The 24,044-nt window shown below is 45.1% G+C and overlaps 1 protein-coding gene across 1 annotated transcript; it reads left to right on the top strand.

Annotated features, from left to right (window-relative positions):
* Window positions 1-1,352: 1,352 nt before the first annotated feature.
* On the top strand, window positions 1,353-23,753 carry LOC306916920 (uncharacterized protein; the record flags this gene model as incomplete). Its single annotated transcript, XM_079495014.1, has 13 exons — window positions 1,353-1,548; window positions 5,284-5,352; window positions 11,411-11,482; window positions 14,031-14,114; window positions 14,314-14,376; window positions 15,281-15,364; window positions 16,225-16,308; window positions 16,765-16,827; window positions 17,397-17,480; window positions 18,383-18,457; window positions 19,715-19,798; window positions 22,820-22,945; window positions 23,287-23,753. The coding sequence occupies 13 exons, from the start codon at window positions 1,353-1,355 to the stop codon at window positions 23,574-23,576; spliced, it is 1,374 nt and encodes a 457-aa protein (XP_079351140.1). The 3' UTR covers window positions 23,577-23,753.
* Window positions 23,754-24,044: the final 291 nt, after the last annotated feature.

The raw sequence follows: 24,044 nt of genomic DNA, 5'->3' as shown, positions 1-24,044 counted from the left end.
GCCACCTTGGTCGGGCACCATTGACATCAGTACATTTTATTCTCAGTAACATTCTTCTTGTGTGCAGTGAGATTAAGTATTGGCCTAAATTGGACATCATATATCTCTGATTGCACACTGTACGTGTATGCCCAGACAAACATATGAATGCAGACATTTTGTAAGTGCTCTTCAGATGTCAAGGTTTAACTTTTTAAAGCATTTTGCACACCATTGTACACCAGGGGTTTTCAACTGATTATGAACCAGGGACCACGTACCACCCTGACTGAGAATCAACCTGGGGACCACCACCCTGACTGAGAATTAACCTGGGGGCCATTGTTGTGTTGGGAGGGGGGATATGGTCGTGGTGTGGGGGAAAGAAATTAACCTTCCATATTGAACTCATGTTGCTGTTCATTGTAACTTATTCTATGAGTAAGCAGACACCTGCGATTGATTAAGGGCACATTTCCTTAATGGTGACTCAACCAGGCAATCCGGTTTCCCTTGAGATTCTAACTCACTTTTCTGTGGAAGTTCTTGACATCCGACTTCCCAGTAACTGACAACATCGACGCGTCATCATTTGTCACCAGATAATTTACTGCATTGTTTCTCAACTTGTGGTCAATACAATAAATTCAAATACGAATCTTCACTTTCCTACATTACTAAATGCAGGGTCAGGGTCCAGGGACTACATGCAACACCTTCACGGACCACCAGTGGTCCACGGACCACCTGTTGAAAACCCATGCTGTACACCATCACTTGTTTACCTTTACTACCACCATATAATATTGTATCTGTATTTATTTATCATATATCTCTGATTGCACACTGTATGTGTAATGCCCAGGCAAACATATGAATGCAGACATTTTGTAAGTGCTCTTCAGATGTTAAGGTTTAACTTTTTAAAGCATTTTGCACACCATTGTACACCAGGGGTTTTCAACTGATTATGAACCAGGGACCACGTACCACCCTGACTGAGAATCAACATGGGGACCACCACCCTGACTGAGAATTAACCTGGGGGCCATTGTTGTGTTGGGAGGGGGGATATGGTCGTGGTGTGGGGGAAATAAATTAACCTTCCATATTGATGATATTGAACTCATGTTGCTGTTCATTGTAACTTATTCTATGAGTAAGCAGACACCTGCGATTGATTATGGGCACATTTCCTTAATGGTGACTCAACCAGGCAATCCGGTTTCCCTTGAGATTCTAACTCACTTTTCCGTGGAAGTTCTTGACATCTGACTTCCCAGTAACTCACAACATCGACGCGTCATCATTTGTCTAAATGGTAGCCAGTATATAAGATGCTGCTTGCCAAAGCATCGACACACATCTTCGAGATGGAGATTGCTGCCGTTTTCCTGCTCGTCCTCTTCTCCCTGTGTTCAGCCGACACCGACCTGCAGTTCCAGCTCAACATCAACCACCATGAGAGCCAAGGATCGTTGGACCTCAGCCTCAACCACCATGACGACCAAGCAACGCTGGAGGTGAGCCTCAACCGCCACAACGACCAGCCCACAAACCACCTCACAGGTAAGGATGATGGAGAGGCTGATGCTTCTACTAATCATGGTTAGATACTTCACACAACACGACACATAGTGAAAATACTATATGGAGAGGCTGATGCTTCTACTAATCATGGTTAGATACTTCACACTAGGGCATTAAGCAACTAGTCGACTAGTTTACTAGTCGACTAGTAAATCCACTAGTCGACCTTGTTGGTACTAGTTGACTAGTTGATAAGAAAAAATAAAATAAAAGTTAATTATTTATTTTTTTTCCCGATTTTGTAGGCCTCAAGATCAGGTAGATTATAGTTATAGTCACCATGTACACAGTTAAAAAAAAAAAAAAAAGTTTATTTTTTTAATTTATCTTATTTGTTACATAATAGGTAGTTAAACGGTAGTAAACTAGGCAACTAGTCAACTAGTAAAAATGACTAGAAGTGAATGCCCTAGTTCACACAACACGACACATAGTGAAAATACTATATGGAGAGGCTGATGCTTCTACTAATCATGGTTAGATACTTCACACAAGACGACACATAGTGAAAATACTATATGGAGAGGCTGATGCTTCTACTAATCATGGTTAGATACTTCACACAACACGACACATAGTGAAAATACTATATGGAGAGGCTGATGCTTCTACTAATCATGGTTAGATACTTCACACAACACGACACATAGTGAAAATACTATATGGAGAATCATGCACGTCCTACCAACACGCAGACAGACATGCGTGTCAATCACTCCTCACTGACAAACATTATGCTACCAACACGCACTTTGCCCTTTTTTCTCTTCTGATGGACCACTGATGTGTGACAATACAACAAAAGTGAACGGGTCCGTCAGATGGAAAGAATGTGTGTGCGTGTGTGTGTGTGTGTGTGTGTGTGTGTGTGTGTGTGTGTGTGTGTGTGTGAGTGTGTGTGTGTGTGTGTGTGTGTGTGTGTGTGTGTGAGAGAGAGAATGTAATGCGCAATGTAAAGCCCTTTGCATAAAAAGCGCTATTATATAAATGTATAATTTATCTTTTTACCTCAATGTGATTTTCCTTTTAAATGAAGGTTACCATGACATGTTGTGATTGACCTTATTTTATTTAATGTATTTATTTTGAGGGGTGCTATCACCTCCTATGGGGTGCTATCCCCTCCTATGGGGTGCTATCACCTCCTATATGGGGTGCTATCACCTCCTATGGGGTGCTATCCCCTCCTATGGGGTGCCATCCCCTCCTATGCCCAGCGTTGTGTGTGTGTGTGTGTGTACCCCATGGCGATGGTTTGATTGGCTGAGGGCTTAAATGATAATTACATGCTAGAAGGCTTTCTTACCTATATTTGTAGTTGTTACGTCCCCACCAAAGAGGTCCAGGTGTTATGTGTAGTTGTTATGTCCCCACCAAAGAGGTCCAGGTGTTATTTGTAGTTGTTACGTCCCCACCAAATAGGTCCAGGTGTTATTTGTAGTTGTTACGTCCCCACCAAAGATGTCCAGGTGTTATTTTGTGCAAAAGTGCATTATTGGCTATTTCCCCTAATATAAGCCCTCAATTCAATGCAATTCAATGCAATTCATTGAGGGCTTATGGTAGGGGAAATAGCCAATAATGCGCTTTTGCACAAAATAACACCTGGACCTCTTTGGTGGGGACGTAACAGCTACAAAGTAAGTAAGTAAGCCTTCTAGCATGGAATTCTCCTTTAAAGGACCACTTCACCACTTGTGGCCAAATTTGACTGAGGGACTGCCATTGGATTTTTGTTTTAATTTTCGTTTTTTCACGTCATGTGAAAGCAGGGAATCATAGCTTCAAATAGACATATTGGTTGTTCAGTTTGACCCACCAGTTTTGGAGATATGGCTTATAGAAAAAAAACTATATAAGATAATACAACTAAATATATAATTACAATGTATAATAACAATAATCATTATTATTAATAATTATGGTAATGACAATAACTATTGTATATAATAAGATCAGCACTTTGAATTGCTATTAACTCATTTTGGATAAAATATAAATAAACATTCAGTTTTTCTCCTCTGGTGAAAAGCTGGAGGTTGCACGATGGCAGCTCTCAGTCAAATCTGGTCACACTTTTCAACCACCATTTTTTTCTACTCATAGGAGACATTGTTTTTAAACAAGATTTTATATATATATATATATATATATATATATGTTTATTTAGATTTTTAGTATTGTGAGAACGATGGGTTCCATTTTCACATTTTTTTCCACCTAAATATATTTATATTTTCATGTGCCCGAGTCCCGTAGTGGGAGTTCTGCTCTAGTTTTGGTGAAATATTAAGTAGTTCCGGTCATTTTGTGGGGGGCACTGGGGCCACGCAGTAAAAGTACATGGCCCGGCCCGAAGCCTGACATATTTGTATTTATTATTTCTAGCATGCGCGCTGCCGGTGGCTTTATTGGTGCCTGGACGCAGCAGCAGCAGCCACTCACTCACAGCTGCACTAATGTGGCGCTCTGATAAACCCACATTACGGACAAGAAGTCAATAACAGACAGACATCACACTAAAAAGTAGCCTACTTAATTATAGTTGTATACAGTAACTGCTGCACGTGCACTGTCTGTCAATCAGCGCAACGCGTTGTGAGCTTGTAGACATGCGTGTCAATCACTCCTCACTGACAAACATTATGCTACCAACACGCACTTTGCCCTTTTTTCTCTTCTGATGGACCACTGATGTGTGACAATACAACAAAAGTGAACGGGTCCGTCAGATGGAAAGAATGTGTGTGTGTGTGTGTGTGTGTGTGTGTGTGTGTGTGTGTGTGTGTGTGTGTGTGTGTGTGTGTGTGTGTGGTTGTGTGTGTGTGTGTGTGCAGCGGAGTCAACTTTGGGAGTGCCTGAGGGCTTGGGCACTCACTGAAAAAATAATAAACCAAATAGCACCCACTGAGATTAAGGCTGAAGATCCCCCCCCCCCTGGTCATTTTGTCACGTAGGCACACACCTTTACGGTGTTCACAGAACAGGTATTCAAATGCTAATACGGTGGCTTTGTTCCAGTGACCGCACGATTCATTCACACTCCGTCTCCTGCAGCAACACAACACTAACACAGTCAGCAGAGAGGCTGCTGTCTGTGTACCGTCGGCCCGTCTGTAAAGAGCCATGACTTGAGACTTGACAAACAGAGCCATCTCAGCCAAAATACAATTTAATTATTTACTGTTGATCATGCTGAAATGTTGAAACAAGATGCTGAAACAATTTAATGTGTTCGTTAATTGTTGTGATTAACTGAAAGCGCGCACCACTGTATTTATTAGCAAACTGTAAATTATAAAGTACCAAAAAAAGTTTTTTTCCCCCGCTGCGGCGGGGGAGGGGGGGGGGCAGGGAGGCGGGGCCGGGGGGCACCCACTGCCGTTATAGGAACCTGCCGCCCCTGTGTGTGTGTGTGTGTGTGTGTGTGTGTGTGTGTGTGTGTGTGTGTGTGTGTGTGTGTGTGTGTGTGTGTGTGTGTGTGTGTGTGTGTGTGTGTGCAATATGGTGGATATTTATGACATGGTGATATTTATGACCATGTATAGATATGGTGATATGTATGACATGTATAGATATGGTGGATATTTATGACATGTATAGATATGGTGATATTTATGACATGTATAGATATGGTGATATTTATGAAATGAGTGAGTGAGTTTGTTTTCTACGTTTGTTTGACATGATGTGATTTTTTTGTATATTTTCCAGAAAAGGACAACAAATGTAATTCCAGTAAGAATGAGGTGGAAGCACCAGGAGGAAGTTCTGTGAATGCAGGTGAGAACGTCAATGTTTTAATTATTATTCGGTAACACTTGCTATGCATCCCATGTTTAAAACGCATTTAACTTATAAGACATTATAATGTTCTCATAAACATGTATAATTATATTTATAGGCACTGATAAATAATCATTATACTTTATAGGCTTAATCATAACACATTATAAACTGTATTATAATGACTTATAATATCATAACTTGCTATGTATTCCATGTTTATAACATTAGCATTATTATTATTTCTCAAACATTTATAATACATTATTATAGATAAATGTTAAATTATTAAAACAAAGTTCATGTTTATAAAAAATAAACACATTATAAAGATTATTTGGGATGCATAGCAAGTGTTACCAAATTCATCTTTAGGGCCCCAAATCACACCTTAGAAAGCACAAGTGTCGATTTAACTCATTTTCTATTTATTTTTTAGGTTTAATGTTTGTCTTTAGTTCAAAGTTTGTTTAATAAACGCCATTGACAATGAAGGGAAACTTTACGCCAGAATGTGCCTCACTTGTGCTGCACCCCCCGCCCCCTGTGTCGTTCTTTTTGTTTTCCTCGTCTTTTCATTGAGTCACAACTTGCTCAAATCTAGCCCATTTTTTTTATTTCAAAGTGCTATGTAAACGACGAAATTAGGGTATATAGATCGTGCGTGTAGATCTTCTCTACGGAACGGTATGAAGCGAAAAGGAAAGTTCGGCAAGTCTGATTAAACCATTTGCTGCGCTGGTGATGAACTGAAGAGCAAATGGAATCGTGCACGCGGCACAAGCCGCACAATGGCTGGCAGGCTGGCACAAATAACTTCTTTGACTATACAATTATATAAACACAATGGACACAATTAAGGAAGTGGCAGGCACTCACTTTATAGGAAAATAACAAAGAGATGCAATATGGATATTGGAGAGATGAGGCAGCCTGAGTCAGGCTGCGCTTCAATGGAGATGTCCAGGCACTGGACATCTCCATTGAAGCGCGTGGTGGCCGCTCTTTACCAAACTAATTCGGTACGGCTTACGGGTGAATGCCTGATGCCACTATCGGCCTGGGCCATGGCTCAGTGGTCCAGGCACCTTGGCTGGTAATCCAGTCTGGCAGTGTGCTGCGGGTTCGACTCCCGATCCCGACGGTCTTTACTGCATGTCTTCCCCCCATCTCTCTCCCCATTTCCTGTCAGCCTACTGTCTGTCCCTCTAAAAATATAAAATAAAGGCGAAAGCCACAAAAAAAACATTTAAATGCCACTATCGCTTTCCCAAATGTATGTGACCAAAATAGCAATTTAGGGGAAAGCGTGCCAACACGCCCATGACCACACCTCTAGGCGCAAATACCGGTGTCAGCCAAAAAGATAGCGGGTGATGCTGGACGAAAATACCATTAAGGGACAGAGAAAGCTCCTATATTCGTAATCTTCGGGCAGCGGCTGAATTGCGGGCCGCGCTGCGGGTAAAGTCGGAGACAAAATTGGAGCCCTTTGTTTTACATCACCATTACATCACCTCATCAACATGAGTTAGATTTTAATATATTAGCGCCCCTCACTTCACACTGGTGTGATTTTGTATTTATTTTTGTATTATTATTTCCCTCCCCTCCGTATCGAAGTATTGGACAGTATTAAGATAAGTTGATATTCCCAAATCAAATCACACCTTAGAAAGCATGATATTTCAAACACAGTGTCCCTAGTCAAAAAAAGTGTTTTTTGATAGGGAGTCATATTTTGTCATAATTTCACTCCCTCCTTATCTAGACTAATTATTGGACAGTATTAGGATGTTGATATTCATTGTGTTCATCCTTTAGAGCCCCAAATCACCTAGAAAGCATGAGTGTTCTATTTCAAACACAAAGTGCTTTTTACCCTAGAAAGCACTAGCAGCGTCCATTTAAAACACAGAGGTTGTTTGACAGCAAACTATCTAAATAATATTGGACAGTAGGTGTAGAAAGTCCCCTCACACAGTGAGTAGGGAAAAGTGTAGAGAAGACCAGTGTACTTAGGAGTGGGCGGGGTTTAGTAATTTTCCCAAATTGGCGCACCTGGGGTGGGCCTATATAGGCAGCCGAATGCTCAGGGAGCAAACATTTGTGTGGGAAGAGGCAGCACCACCGTAACTGGTTCTTTGTTCTATGATGATGTTCCATTACGATGCATTAAGTAAGTTCTCCCTTTCCGCTTTAGATCGTCTGTTCCTTTACTTGTTTGCCATTAGGTTAACTATGGGTTTGTCATTTGTTTACCTTCCTGTTCTATGTACTTTGGTTGATTTGTTCCCTTTGTGTATTTTCATTCCTCTGCTTATAGTTTAAAATCATCATTCCTAATCACCATCATCATCATTCATCACCATGTCACCAAACTGTTCAATGCCATTTATTGCCACAAATAAATATGAACTCTGAACTACCATCTGGTCCAACTGGTTATACTCTGATCGGTATACTGATGTCTGAATATATATATACATTTGTCCAGCCCACATTACCTCTAATTCTTTCATGGTCCTTCGAGTCCGGATTATTCGGCCATCAGGCATTGACCAGTATAAAAATAAACTGACCAGAGGGAGACGGAAATGTGGCAAAATGAATGGCAACAGTACTGGAGCTCCTATCAGAAGCCGAACACAGAGCCAGACCCTGGCTATCATAGCCACATGGCTAATGGCTGCCCTCAGCCACAGAGTCATGGAGCCAGCGGATATGATGGCAGACCTGTTGCTATTGCACCAACAACCCAGTACCAGCAAGCTGTGGCCCAGCAGTACCTTCTAGCACAGCCGGCCTGCCAGCAGTACATCCAACAGCAACCATGGCCCACAGCTCCCCCGCATCAGCCACCTCCTCCACAGAAACCATGGCCCCCAGCACCCCCGCAGCAGCCACCTCCTTCGCAGCAACCATGGCCCCCGCCGGCCCCCCAGCAGTACACCTCCCAGCAGCCGGCCCCCCAGCAGTACACCTCCCAGCAGCCGGCCCCCCAGCAGTACACCTCCCAGCAGCCGGCCCCCCAGCAGCCGGCCCCCCAGCAGCCGGCCCCCAAGCAGTACACCTCCCAGCAGCCGGCCCCCCAGCAGTACACCTTCCAGCAGCCGGCCCCCCAGCAGCCGGCCCCCCAGCAGCCGGCCCCCCAGCAGCCGGCCCCCCAGCAGCCGGCCCCCCAGCAGCCGGCCCCCAAGCAGTACACCCCCCAGCAGCCGGCCCCCAAGCAGTACACCTCCCAGCAGCCGGCCCCCCAGCAGTACACCTCCCAGCAGCCGGCCCCCCAGCAGCCGGTCCCCCAGCAGTACGCCCTCCACCAGCCAGCCCCCCAGCAGTACGCCCTCCACCAGCCAGCCCCCCAGCAGTACGCCCTCCACCAGCCAGCCCCCCAGCAGTACACCTCCCAGCAGCCGGTCCCCCAGCAGTACACCTCCCAGCAGCCGGTCCCCCAGCAGTACACCTCCCAGCAGCCGGTCCCCCAGCAGTACGCCCTCCACCAGCCAGCCCCCCAGCAGTACGCCCTCCACCAGCCAGCCCCCCAGCAGTACGCCCTCCACCAGCCAGCCCCCCAGCAGTACGCCCTCCACCAGCCAGCCCCCCAGCAGTACGCCCTCCACCAGCCAGCCCCCCAGCAGTACGCCCTCCACCAGCCAGCCCCCCAGCAGTACACCTCCCAGCAGCCAGCCCCCCAGCAGTACACCTCCCAGCAGCCAGCCCCCCAGCAGTACGCCCTCCACCAGCCAGCCCCCCAGCAGTACGCCCTTCACCAGCCAGCCCCCCAGCAGTATGCCCTCCACCAGCCAGCCCCCCAGCAGTACACCTCCCAGCAGTACACCTCCCAGCAGCCAGCCCCCCAGGAGTACGCCCTCCACCAGCCAGCCCCCCAGGAGTACACCCTCCACCAGCCAGCCCCTGAGCAGTACGCCCTCCATCAGCCAGCCCCTCAGCAGTACGCCCTCCACCAGCCAGCCCCCCAGGAGTATGCCCCCCACCAGCCAGCCTACCAGTATGCCCTCCACCAGCCGGCCGCCCAGCAGTACGCCTCCTCCCTGCCTCCGGCCCAGCCCTACGCCTCCCCCCAGCAGCCGGCCCCCTTCCAGTACTCCTCCTCCCAGCAACCGGCCTCCTCTCAGTTCAGCTCCTCCCCCCAGTTGCCAGCCTCCTCACAGTTAAGCTCCTCCTCCCAGTCGCCACCCTCCTCCCAGTGGCCGGCCTCCTCCCAGTTCAGCTCCTCCTCCCAGTCGACGCCCTCCTCCCAGTTCAGCTCCTCCCCCAAGTTGCCGGCCTCTTTCCAGTTCAGCTCCTCCCCCCAGTCGCCGCCCTCCTCCCAGTTCAGCTCCTCCTCCCAGTCGTCGGCCTCCTCCCATTTTAGCTCCTCCTCTCAGTTGCCGGCCTCCTCCAATTTTAGCTCCTCCTCCCAGTTGCCGGCCTCCTCCCAGTACAATCCTTTACAGCCGCCTGCCTCCTTACAGCAGCCTGCCTCCCCGTCCCCAGCTCAGCATTACGCCCCCCAGCAGTTGAACCCCCCGCCTCCAGTCCAGCCTGACGCAGCCCAGCCGTCCCCGGTGCATCCTCTGCCACTTCTCCACCCAGCGGTTAGGCTCCAGGCACTCCCTATGTCTTCCCTTCGAGTGATCCCCTTAGAGGCCTCCCCGGCACCAGTTTTATCCCATGCTCCTACCGCACCTCCCCTCCTAGTGGTGCCTACAGAGACCCCCTCAGCACCAGACCTGTCAGAGGAGTCTCTTACACCCTCCAAGGCGGTACCTCCAGCCTGGCCTCCAAAACCCCCACCGGCACCAGCTCATTCTCTGGCAGCCCCTTCCCCCCAATTGGTGCCTCCAGCAATGGCTTCCAAGTTCCCTCCAGCACCAGTTCACTTCCAGGAAACCCACCGCCACCGGGCCCCTGACTGGCTCCACCCCCTTGGTCGCCCCCCAGACCCCCTCCCCAACCAGTTGTGGCCACCCCTCAGACAAACCGGACTTTTTCCACCCTTCCACGTTCCCACTGCCGTACGCACCTCATGGGGCGGCTGAAGACGGTGCCCCCCTCTTCTGTTGTCGCCAGCCTGAACTCACAGGGACGATTATCTTGTTTTATAATCAAAAGTATATTTTGATGGGGTGGCTGTAGAAAGTCCCCTCACACAGTGAGTAGGGAAAAGTGTAGAGAAGACCAGTGTACTTAGGAGTGGGCGGGGTTTAGTAATTTTCCCAAATTGGCGCACCTGGGGTGGGCCTATATAGGCAGCCGAATGCTCAGGGAGCAAACATTTGTGTGGGAAGAGGCAGCACCACCGTAACTGGTTCTTTGTTCTATGATGATGTTCCATTACGATGCATTAAGTAAGTTCTCCCTTTCCGCTTTAGATCGTCTGTTCCTTTACTTGTTTGCCATTAGGTTAACTATGGGTTTGTCATTTGTTTACCTTCCTGTTCTATGTACTTTGGTTGATTTGTTCCCTTTGTGTATTTTCATTCCTCTGCTTATAGTTTAAAATCATCATTCCTAATCACCATCATCATCATTCATCACCATGTCAATCGTCACCAGCACACTGTTCAATGCCATTTATTGCCACAAATAAATATGAACTCTGAACTACCATCTGGTCCAACTGGTTATACTCTGATCGGTATACTGATGTCTGAATATATATATATACATTTGTCCAGCCCACATTACCTCTAATTCTTTCAGTAGGCTATTAGGATGTTGATATTCATTTTGTATTCATCCTTAGGGCCCCAAATCACTAGGGGGTTTTCATGATTCTGAATCCATTCCAAGCATTAGTTTTGCACGAAAAACACTCCTTGTGCTAAAAATGGCCATAGTCGTCATCACAAAAGTGATGAGGTCAGGCAGCACATTTGGGCAAGTGGCTATGGCCTAATTCAGCCCAAGGAGTGTTTTTGTGCAAAAATAATGCTCTTCATCATAACTTCCAGGTATGATGAAGATGTCACACGCTTACAGATAGATGTGTTTTTAAATGAAACTATTTAGTATTTATGATTGACTGAATGTTATGCTCTTGTGTTTTCAGCCCTCCTTGCTAAACTGACAGCCATGGAAACAAGGCTGGCTGCAAGTGAGAAGTTGAACCAACAGAATGCAGGTTTATAACTTCACGTTGTTTTAATTCAGGGGAGATGGAGAGGGACACTACACAGCTGCACCTCAAAACATTACAATATTCATTCAGGGGAGATGGAGAGGGACACTACACAGCTGCACCTCAAAACATTACAATATTCATTCAGGGGAGATGGAGAGGGACACTACACAGCTGCACCTCAAAACATTACAATATTCATTCAGGGGAGATGGAGAGGGACACTACACAGCTGCACCTCAAAACATTACAATACTCATTCAGGGGAGATGGAGAGGGACACTACACAGCTGCACCTCAAAACATTACAATATTCATTCAGGGGAGATGGAGAGGGACACTACACAGCTGCACCTCAAAACATTACAATATTCATTTTGTTAAATGTATTTATTATATTCTTCCATAATATAATAAAAAAAAGTAAAACTTTCATATATTATAGATTCATTGTGCATAAAGTGAAATATTTAAACCTTTGTTTTGATTTAATCTTGATGATTCTGGCATACAGCTCAAAATATTAGAATATGTTATGAGAAAAAACATTTAAAATACAGAAATGTCGACAATCTGAAAAGTATATTTATTTATGCACTCAATATGTGGTCTGAGCTACACATTATTTCATAAATGGGGCGTGGCATGGAGGTGATCAGCCAATGGGGCGTGGCATGGAGGTGATCAGCCTGTGGCACTGTTGAGGTGTTATGGAAGCCCAGGTTTGCTTTGATAACAGCTTTAAACTCATTTGTATTGTTGAATCTAGTGTCTCACACCTTCCTCTTGACAATACAATATACATTCTTTGTGGGGTTCAGGTCAGGCCAGTTGGCTGGTCAGTTAAGCACAGTAATACCATGGTCAGTACACCAGTTAATAGTAGTTTTGGCTCTGTGGGCAGGTGCCAAATCGAGCTGGAAAGTAAAATCAGCATCTCCATGAAGCTTGTCAACATACTGAAGCACAATGTAGGCCTACTCTAAAAGCTCCTGGTAGATGGCTGTGTTGACCTGGAGTAACGTTTTCACTGTCAGTGGACCAACACCATGCACATAACATGGCCCCAAATCACCACTGTTTCATAGATAGAACACAATCATTTCCTTTTCCTGCCCACAAAGCCAAAACTACATGTCATTGCTGCACTGACCATGGTATTACTGTGCTTAAAGGCTAGTGAAAGGCACAGTCGGTAGTGCTGTCGCCTCACAGCTAGAAGGTCCTGGGTTCGATTCACACTGGAGGCGCTGGGGGCGTGTTCTCTCCTCCACGTCATCAGTGTCCATACCCGAGGTGGGGCTGGCGAAATGGCCTTTCTGTGTGGAGTTTGCATGTTCCCTAGGCCCTAGGGAACATGCAAACTCCACACAGAAAGGCCATTGGCCATTGGCCGTGTCCCCTAGGGCCTAGGGGACACGGCCCTAGGGTAGGTACCCTCACATGTTCTCCCTGTGTTCCCGGTAGGGCACAGGGGGCCACACATTGAAAGTACATTTATCCACAAAACTAACGTCATTTGTATTGTTGACCTGTTTCTAAAATATCACATATGTCCATATCACTACGCCCAAAAAAGTTGTTCCATAGAGGGGTCAGTTGAATGAAAGTTGCGGTAATATTTTAGAAATAGGTCAACAATACAAATGACGTTAGTTTTGTGAATTAATTTACTTTTACTGCGTGGCCCCAGTGTCCCCCACAAAATGACCGGAACTACTTAATATTCACCAAAACCAGAGCAGAACTTCCACCACGGGACTCGGGCAATCAATTAATACAGTTGCAACCACTATATTAATGGAAAGTATTTCATACAGCTTAAGTAAAAACAATCTGAACTATCCCTTTAAATACAAAAACATTGGATCTGAACTATCCCTTTAAATACAAAAACATTGGATATTAAAAAGACAATAACAATGTAATACTACTCATTAAGCTACTAATTTAGACTAATTAAAGCAGGTCGTGTTTTTTGGAATCCTGAAATCTATAATATATCCGTATTCTGATATTAACCTGAGGGCCGCATTAAGTGAAGGTGGGGCCCACATGTGGCCCCCGGGCCGCCAGTTGATATTAACCTGCGGGCCGCATTAAGTGAAGGTGGGGGCCATCACATCATTTTCAAATGATCGGAATCGGATCGGGAGCTAAAAAACGTGATCGGAACAACCCTAGCATTAATATTACATCCATAGCATGATATTAGACTGGATATTGTATGTGATTTAAGACAGGGATTCTCAACAGTTTTGGCTAGAGACCCCATCTAGTGACCCCCTCTGGGGACCCCCTCTGGGGACCCCTCTAGGCACCCCCTCTGGGCACCCCCTCTGGGCACCCCCTCTAGGGACCCCCTCTAGGGACCCCCTCTGGGCACCCCCTCTGGGGACCACCTCTGGGACCCCCTCTGGGGACCCCCTCTGGGGACTGAAAAGCAAATGATAGAAATAAAGTCATTGGGTGTACTATAATCACTAGTGGTGTTTTAATCAAACTGCATTAATTAATGATAGATTTAATGTTGATATTGTGATTATTTCAGCCAACCTTGCTCAGCTGTCCAGCGTAGAAATGAGGCTGAATCTCAGCGAGAGTCGAGTGGAGCAACTGGCCGATAAGAATGAAGGTAAATAACTTCACATTTAGCAAATATGTTATGTAACATAACTAATTAAAATGCCATAAAACAGTGTTTTTCAACTATTTTCATATCAAGGCCCATTATTTATTCAGCATTTGAGCCACGGACCATTTGATGACATTTAGCTTAAATTAAGTAACAAAGATGTTTAACAACTTAGTGTAACTTGTTGTTCTGTTTTCAGTTAAACGGACAGCCATGGAAGCCCGGCTGGCTGCAAGTGAGGAAGTGAATCGACAGAATGCAGGTTTATAATTTCACATTGTTCTAATGAATATAGACCAGACACCATGCACTATTATAACTAGTTTATAACTAGTTTATAACTAGTTTAACTAGTTTATAACTAGTTAAGCTAGTTTATAACTAGTTATACGTGCACTATTATAACTAGGGTTGTCCCGACCGGATCGAGGCCGATCACATCATTTTCAAATGATCGGAATCGGATCGGGAGCTAAAAAACGTGATCGGAACAACCCTAGCATTAATATTACATCCATATCATGATATTAGACTGGATATTGTATGTGATTTAAGACAGGGATTCTCAACGGTTTTGGCGAGAGACCCCCTCTGGGGACGCCCTCTGGGGACCCCCTCTGGGCACCCCCTCTGGGCACTCCCTCTAGGGACCCCTCTAGGGACCCCCTCTAGGGACCCCCTCTGGGCAACCCCTCTGGGGACCCCCTCTGGGCACCCCCTCTGGGCACCCCCTCTAGGGACCCTCTCTGGGCACCCCCTCTAGGGACCCCCTCTAGGGACCCCCTCTGGGCACCCCCTCTGGGCTCCCCCTCTGGGCACCCCCTCTAGGGACCCCCTCTAGGGACCCCTCTGGGCACCCCCTCTAGGGACCCCCTCTGGGCACCCCCTCTAGGGACCCCCTCTGGGCACCCCCTCTGGGCACCCCCTCTAGGGACCCCCTCTAGGGACCCCCTCTGGGAACCCCCTCTAGGGACCCCCTCTAGGGACCCCCTCTAGGGACCCCCTCTGGGAACCCCCTCTGGGGACCCCCTCTAGGGACCCCCTCTGGGGACTGAAAAGCAAATGATAGAAATAAAGTCATTGGGTGTACTATAATCACTAGTGGTGTTTTAATCAAACTGCATTAATTAATGATAGATTTAATGTTGATATTGTGATTATTTCAGCCAACCTTGCTCAGCTGTCCAGCGTAGAAATGAGGCTGAATCTCAGCGAGAGTCGAGTGGAGCAACTGGCCGATAAGAATGAAGGTAATTAACTTCATATTTAGCAAACATTTTACGTACTATAATAAATACTATGTGAGTGTATGTGCATGCATGAGTGTGTGTGTGTGTGTGTGTGTGTGTGTGTGTGTGTGTGTGTGTGTGTGTGTGTGAAGCCAGAGTACACCGAAGCCAGAGTAGATAAACTACCCCAGAAGTGTTTTAAATGTCTGGGGTGAAACACCGAAGCCAGAGTAGATAAACTACCCCTGATGTGTTTTAAATGTCTGGGGTGAAACACCGAAGCCAGAGTAGATAAACTACCCCAGAAGTGTTTTAAATGTCTGGGGTGAAACACCGAAGCCAGAGTAGATAAACTACCCCAGAAGTGTTTTAAATGTCTGGGGTGAAACACCGAAGCCAGAGTAGATAAACTACCCCAGAAGTGTTTTAAATGTCTGGGGTGAAACACCGAAGCCAGAGTAGATAAACTACCCCAGAAGTGTTTTAAATGTCTGGGGTGAAACACCGAAGCCAGAGTAGATAAACTACCCCAGAAGTGTTTTAAATGTCTGGGGTGAAACACCGAAGCCAGAGTAGATAAACTACCCCAGAAGTGTTTTAACACCTAACCATACTGGCTGGGTCAAAATGACCCTTTAGTGTAAAATAAATAGTTTAACTATGAAATTAAAATACCATAAAAATAAAGACCTTTCTTCACAGGCGGATTGTATTAGAATACATGATCTTCAGGATAAATTCAGGGTCAACAGAAATCTCTCCCTCAACCACATTTGATTAATAGAATTCAGACACATTATTTAACTATAAGCCCTACTGGTGTTTTAATCAAACTGCATTAATTAATGAGTGATTTAATGTTGATATTGTTATGATTTCAGCCAACCTTGCTCAGCTGTCCAGCGTAGAAATGAGGCTGAATCTCAGCGAGAGTCGAGTGGAGCAACTGGCCGATAAGAATGAAGGTAAATAACTTCACATTTAGCAAATATGTTATGTAACATAACAGTAATTAAAATGCCATAAAACAGTGGTTTTCAACTATTTTCATATCAAGGCCCATTATTTATTCAGCATTTGAGCCACGGACCATTTGATGACATTTAGCTTAAATTAAGTAACAAAGATGTTTAACAACTTAGTGTAACTCTTGAGAGCGTACAATGAAACCAAATGGACCCGTAAGGGTCCATTTGGTTTCATGTTACGCTCTCAAGAGTTAAAGATCTAATAAGGGTCCATTTGGTTACTAACTCTGCATCATTTAGCTGCGGCCAGGGGACCACCTGGAACCCCTCAAGGACCCCTGGTTGAAAACCACTGCCATAAAACATTAAACTGTATTAAAAAGGCAGATTGAATTAAAATCAGTACATGATCTCCAGGATAAATTCAGTTTGTTCTGTTTGTTCTGTTTTCAGCTAAACGGACAGCCATGGAATCCCGGCTGGCTGCAAGTGAAGAAGGGAATCGACAGAATGCAGGTTTATAACTTCACATTGTTCTAATGAATATTGACCAGACACCATGCATTATTATAACTAGTTAAGCTAGTTTATAACTAGTTATACGTGCACTATTATAACTAGGGTTGTCCCGACCGGATCGGGGCCGATCACATCATTTTCAAATGATCGGAATTGGATCGGGACAACCCTAGCATTAATATTACATCCATATCATGATATTAGACTGGATATTGTATGTGATTTAAGACAGGGATTCTCTAGGGACCCCCTCTGGGGACCCCCTCTGGGGACCCCCCCCTCTAGGGACCCCCCCCTCTGGGGACCCCCCCTGGGGACCCCCTCTGGGACCCCCCCCTCTGGGACCCCCCCCTCTGGGCACCCCCTCTGGGCACCCCCTCTAGGGACCCCCTCTAGGGACCCCCTCTGGGAACCCCCTCTGGGGACCCCCTCTAGGGACCCCCTCTGGGGACTGAAAAGCAAATGATAGAAATAAAGTCATTGGGTGTACTATAATCACTAGTGGTGTTTTAATCAAACTGCATGAATTAATGATAGATTTAATGTTGATATTGTGATTATTTCAGCCAACCTTGCTCAGCTGTCCAGCGTAGAAATGAGGCTGAATCTCAGCGAGAGTCGAGTGGAGCAACTGGCCGATAAGAATGAAGGTAAATAACTTCACATTTAGCAAATATGTTATGTAACATAACAGTAATTAAAATGCCATAAAACAGTGGTTTTCAACTATTTTCATATCAAGGCCCATTATTTATTCAGCATTTGAGCCACGGACCATTTGATGACATTTAGCTTAAATGAAGTAACAAAGATGTTTAATAACTTAGTGTAACTCTTGAGAGCGTACAATGAAACCAAATGGACCCGTAAGGGTCCATTTGGTTTCATGTTACGCTCTCAAGAGTTAAAGATCTAATAAGGGTCCATTTGGTTACTAACTCTGCATCATTTAGCTGCGGCCAGGGGACCACCTGGAACCCCTCAAGGACCCCTGGTTGAAAACCACTGCCATAAAACATTAAACTGTATTAAAAAGGCAGATTGAATTAAAATCAGTACATGATCTCCAGGATAAATTCAGGGTCAAAATAAATCTGTCCTTCAACCATATTGGATTCATAGAATTCAAACGCTGAGGTTTAAAACATCACATTAACGGTGCCGGAGATTAGCTGGTAACGGACGGACACACACACACACACACACACACACACACACACACACACACACACACACACACACACACACACACACACACACACACACACACACACACACACACGGAGTGCAAAACATACTCTCTCCCCATGTCTTCGGCCTGGTGGAGACAATAACTTCTCCGATTATTTACATTCAATGGTTTGTCTTCATTTTTGTATTCTTCATTCAATGTTAAGAAATATTGAAAACTATCTGTGACTGAAATACATCACCAGGAAAGTAAACGTTAGAAATAAAGTCATTTCATGACTGTACTATAATCACTAGTGGTGTTTTAATCAAACTGCATTAATTAATGAGAGATTTAATGTTAATATTGTGATGATTTCAGCTCAGCTGTCCGGCGTAGAAATGAGGGCTAATCTAAGTGAGAGTCGACTGGAGCAACTGGCGAAAAATAATAAAGGTAATTAACTTCATATTTAGCAAACATTTTACGTACTATAATAAATACTATGTGTGTGTGTATGTGCATGCATGTGTGTGTGTGTGTGTGTGTGTGTGTGTGTGTGTGTGTGTGTGTGTGTGTGTGTGTGTGTGTGTGTGTGTGTGTGTGTGTGTGTGTGTGTGTGTGTGTGTGTGTGTGTGTGTGTGTGTGTGTGTGTGTGTGTGAAAATTCACAGCCCACTCATGCATTAAAAGTACAATATCAGTCACCAGAAGCAGACGTGTGTTTTCAATTAGTCTAACATGGTTAAAATGGATTTAAGTCACAATAGGTTCACATAGGATGTCGTAAGACATGAATTTGCAACATAAAATGTCTGGGGTGAAACACCGAAGCCAGAGTAGATAAACTACCCCAAAAGTGTTTTAAATGTCTGGGGTGAAACACCGAAGCCAGAGTAGATAAACTACCCCAGAAGTGTTTTAAATGTCTGGGGTGAAACACCGAAGCCAGAGTAGATAAACTACCCCAGAAGTGTTTTAAATGTCTGGGGTGAAACACCGAAGCCAGAGTAGATAAACTACCCCAGAAGGGTTTTAAATGTCTGGGGTGAAACACCGAAGCCAGAGTAGATAAACTACCCCAGAAGTGTTTTAAATGTCTGGGGTGAAACACCGAAGCCAGAGTAGATAAACTACCCCAGAAGTGTTTTAAATGTCTGGGGTGAAACACCGAAGCCAGAGTAGATAAACTACCCCAGAAGGGTTTTAAATGTCTGGGGTGAAACACCGAAGCCAGAGTAGATAAACTACCCCAGAAGTGTTTTAAATGTCTGGGGTGAAACACCGAAGCCAGAGTAGATAAACTACCCCAGAAGTGTTTTAAATGTCTGGGGTGAAACACCGAAGCCAGAGTAGATAAAATACCCCAGAAGTGTTTTAAATGTCTGGGGTGAAACACCGAAGCCAGAGTAGATAAACTGCCCCAGAAGTGTTTTAACACCTAACCATACTGGCTGGGTCAAAATGACCCTTTAGTGTAAAATAAATAGTTTAACTATGAAATTAAAATACCATAAAAATAAAGACCTTTCTTCACAGGCGGATTGTATTAGAATCTTCAGGATAAATTCAGGGTCAACAGAAATCTCTCCCTCAACCACATTTGATTAATAGAATTCAGAAACATTATTTAACTATATAAGCACTAGATGGTGTTTTAATCAAACTGCATTAATTAATGAGTGATTTAATGTTAATATTGTTGTGATTTCAGCCAACCTTGCTCAGCTGTCCAGTGTAGAAATGAGGCTGAATCAAAGTGTGAGTCGAGTGGAGCAACTGGCCAGAGAGAATGCAGGTAATTACCTTCACATTTAGAAAAAAATCACACCCGTGTGAACTGAGTGGTGCAACTCCCCTCTATTGGTTCTCTGTATCGTTCCAATTTGTATCGTTCCAATTTCTTCTCTGTATCTTTCCAATTTCTTCTCTGTATTGTTCCAATTTCAGTTCCTATTAGTTCGCTGTATCGTTCCAATTTGTATCGTTCCAATTTCTTCTCTGTATCGTTCCAATTTGTATCGTTCCAATTTCTTCTCTGTATCGTTCCAATTTCAGTTCCTATTGGTTCTAACACGATCTCTCTCTCTCTGTTTCTGGCACAACAGCGCCACTTTTGGTGCTCATTGGTACTGGTCACACACATAGTCACACACAAACAAACATAGTTGAACACGGACATTGCTGTTCCTTGGAGTGGTTGCACCACTCAAAAATGTATGTACCTACAATGAATACTGCGTGCGTGCGTGCGTGCGTGCGTGCGTGCGTGCGTGCGTGCGTGCTTGCGAGCGACTCGAGCGAGTGACAAGAGAGAGCGAGAGAATGCAGGGCCAGCTCATGCATTGGTGGCCGGGTTTCCAAAAGGGATTTTAGGTGGTGCGTAGCTTGCGCACATGCCCCCATTGACCCCTAAGGCTGCACGTAGCAGCAAACCCGAAAGTCTTCACTGGCTACGCAGTGCGCAGCCGGTTTGGCGTTATGTGTGACCTAACTGTCGTCGGGAAACACCACTTGCGTAGATTCTCTAGAGGACAGCCTCATGTGTCTCCTTCACTGGCTTAAAAAACAGCACGTTTGTCATTTACTGTTTTCATTTATTTTTAATAATTACTTCTGATTTTGTGAGGAGCAGCTGCAGCTGGAGGGCTTCAGCAGCTCCAGCTGGGAGAACACTGAGTCTATCACTGATATCATACACGTATGATAAGAGCGTTGCCAAAAGTAGGCATATATATGTGTGCCTGCCTGCCTGCCTGCCTGCCCGCCCGCCTTAGCCTGGCTAATAAGCCAGACTCAAATCACACTGTCGTGTGGTATTTGAGTCTGGAGATGCTGTGTATGGATCTTGTTTCCCGGGGGGCGGGTTCAAACATTTTCTCTTTGACGCAATTGGTTAGAGCTACTGTCAGTCAAAGGTCTCAAGCATTGAACGTCAGTGTACCAAAGCCCGCCCATATTGCATACCGTGTCCCGATTGGCCACACCAGTTCTCTGGTGTAGGAAATGGGCGTACAATTGAGCCTCTCCAGACCGTAATCCGCCGCCAGGCATTTTTTTTTGCCAACGGCGGATTCGGTCTGGCTTATTAGCCAGGCTACGCCCGCCTGCCTGCCTGCCTGCCTGCCTGCCTGCCTGCCCGTGTGCGTGCGTGCGTGCGTGCGTGCGTGCGTGCGTGCGTGTGTGTGTGTGTCGTCCAAAGGGCAGGTTTCTCATAGTAATTTCTCCCCATTATGTTCCGTTATGTGTGTTTAGAGATGATATTAATAATTTGAACATAGAACCTTTTTTTAGAGGAAAATGGGGAACATATAACCTTTATAGCTAAATGGGGAACATAGAACCTTTTTTAGTTGAGTGGGGAACATAGAACCCTGGGAACATAGAACCTTTTTTGGGTAAGTGGGGAACATAGAACCTTTTTTGCAGGGGTAAGTGGGGAACATAAAACCTGGGGAACATAGAACCTGGTGAACATAGAACCTGGGGAACATAGAACCTGGGGAACATAGGTACGCTCCCGTCCACATAGCCTCCATGGTTGAGTGGGGAACATAGAACCTTTTATAGAACATTTTCTTAGTTATGTGGGGAACATAGAACCTCTTTTTGGTTGAGCGGGGAACATAGAACCTTTTTTGGGGGGCTGGGTGAGTGGGGAACATAGAACCTTTTTGGGGGGCTGGGTGAGTGGGGAACATAGAACCTGGGGAACATAGAACCTTTTTGGGGGGGCTGAGTGAGTGGGGAACATATAACCTGGGGAACATAGAAGCTTTTTTGGGTAAGCGGGGAACATAGAACCTTTTTTGCGGGGGTGAACATAGAACCTGGGGAACATAGAACCTGGGGAACATAGAACCTTTTTTGGGTAAGCGGGGAACATAGAACCTTTTTTGCGGGGGTGAACATAGAACCTGGGGAACATAGAACCTGGGGAACATATAACCTTTTTTGGGTAAGCGGGGAACATAGAACCTTTTTTGCGGGGGTGAACATAGAACCTGGGGAACATAGAACCTGGGGAACATAAAACCTTTTTTGGGTAAGCGGGGAACATAGAACCTTTTTTGCGGGGGTGAACATAGAACCTGGGGAACATAGAACCTTTTTTGGGTAAGCGGGGAACATAGAACCTTTTTTGCGGGGGTGAACATAGAACCTGGGGAACATAGAACCTGGGGAACATAGGGATGACCCCAGACTGGCCACTCACAGCGCACCCTCTTCTCAAACGCGCTGAAGGTCCCATGCTCGCCTATTTCTTTGGATAGCCGCGTCTCGTTACGCACAACATGAACCACCCGAATGTTTGTTTACTTTAGAAGTTTGTATGTATTTAAACAAGATGAAGAAACTCACTCACAATACTCTGTTACAGGATACAGGCCTGTAAAAGTACACAATACTCTGTTACAGGATACAGGCCTGTAAAAGTACAACAGCATTGTCATGAAAACATACCCACAGTACTCATTATGCACTATTTCACTTTCTGTCAAAATCTTTCACAAATATCAAATCTACAAGATCATAGAATGAGCTGCCCCCCCCCCCCCCCTCTCTCTCTCTCTCTCTCTCTCTTTCTCTCTCTCTCTCTTTCTCTCTCATCTCTCTCTCTCTTTTAGCTCTCTCTCTCTCTTTTTTCTCTCTCTCTCTCTCTCTCTCTCTCTCTCTCTCTCTCTCTCTCTCTCTCTCTCCTCTCTCTCCTCTCTCTCTCTCTCCTCTCTCTCCTCTCTCTCTCTCATGTAATTAATAATCTAATAAAGGTTTTATAATCATATGAATAACGTGATAATCTCTTCTCTTGTGTTGACAGACCAACCAAAGGTGGCCTTCTCTGCTTATCATTTGGGTTCTGGATATATTGCATATAGTTCTCCAACCACTCTGGTTTATAAGAGAGTCTTCAGTAACATCGGCAACGCCTACAATCCATCTACAGGTAGGTGGTGATTAACTTCATTATATTAATGAGATTTACATTAAGTGATTAAGGTGTGTGTGTGTGTGTGTGTGTGTGTGTGTGTGTGTGTGTGTGTGTGTGTGTGTGTGTGTGTGTGTGTGTGTGTGTGTGTGTGTGTGTGTGTGTGTGTGTGTGTGTGTGTGTGTGTGTGTGTGTGTGTGTGTGTGTGTGTGTGTGTGTGTGTGTGTGTGTGTGTGCGTGCATGACCCCAACATCACCCCAACATGACCCCTGCGTGCGTGTGTGCGTGCGTGCGTGCGTGAACATGACCCCAACATGACCCCAACATGACCCCAACATGACCCCTGTGTGTGTTGCAGGCTTTTTTCACGCTGCATCCAGAGGTGTTTATTTCTTTACCTTCACTGCAGCTACCTATGGATCACCACAGTATATGACTATCGTCATGTATAAAAATAATCAGCTACTCATTCATAACTGGGGACAAAATAATCATGCACACTTTGAATACATGTCTAATGCAGTGGTGGTGGAGCTGGAGCTGGGAGACACAGTATACCTGAGGTTACAGGGTGGTAGTTCCTACAGGCTCTATGATAACTCAAACAACCACAACACCTTCAGTGGTTTCCTGCTCTATCCTCTGTAACACTGATGAAACTCACTGAGTACATTTACTCACATACTCTATCCTCTGTAACACTGATGAAACTCACTGAGTACATTTACTCACATACTCTATCCTCTGTAACACTGATGAAACTCACTGAGTACATTTACTCACATACTCTATCCTCTGTAACACTGATGATACTCACTGAGTACATTTACTCACATACTCTATCCTCTGTAACACTGATGGAGACTCACTGAGTACATGTACTCACATACTCTATACTGGAGTACAATGTACAGATACTTTTACTTTACTGTTCCATATTAATACAAAACATGCATTAACCGTTTAAGCACAATTTACTACTTTGTTTCTTCCTAAACTGCAGATCTACAAGCTCACAATGTGCTGCAATGCACCATGCTATGATCTTGTAGATCTGCTATTTGTGAAAGATTTTGACAGAAAGTGAAATAGTGCATAATGAGTACTGTAGGTATG

The sequence above is a fragment of the Electrona antarctica genome (genome assembly GCF_951216825.1).
Source record: "Electrona antarctica genome assembly, chromosome: 2".
In the NCBI taxonomy this organism is placed as follows: domain Eukaryota; kingdom Metazoa; phylum Chordata; class Actinopteri; order Myctophiformes; family Myctophidae; genus Electrona; species Electrona antarctica.
Note: the sequence above shows the minus strand (reverse complement) of the source record. Positions and strands in the feature narration are given on the sequence as shown.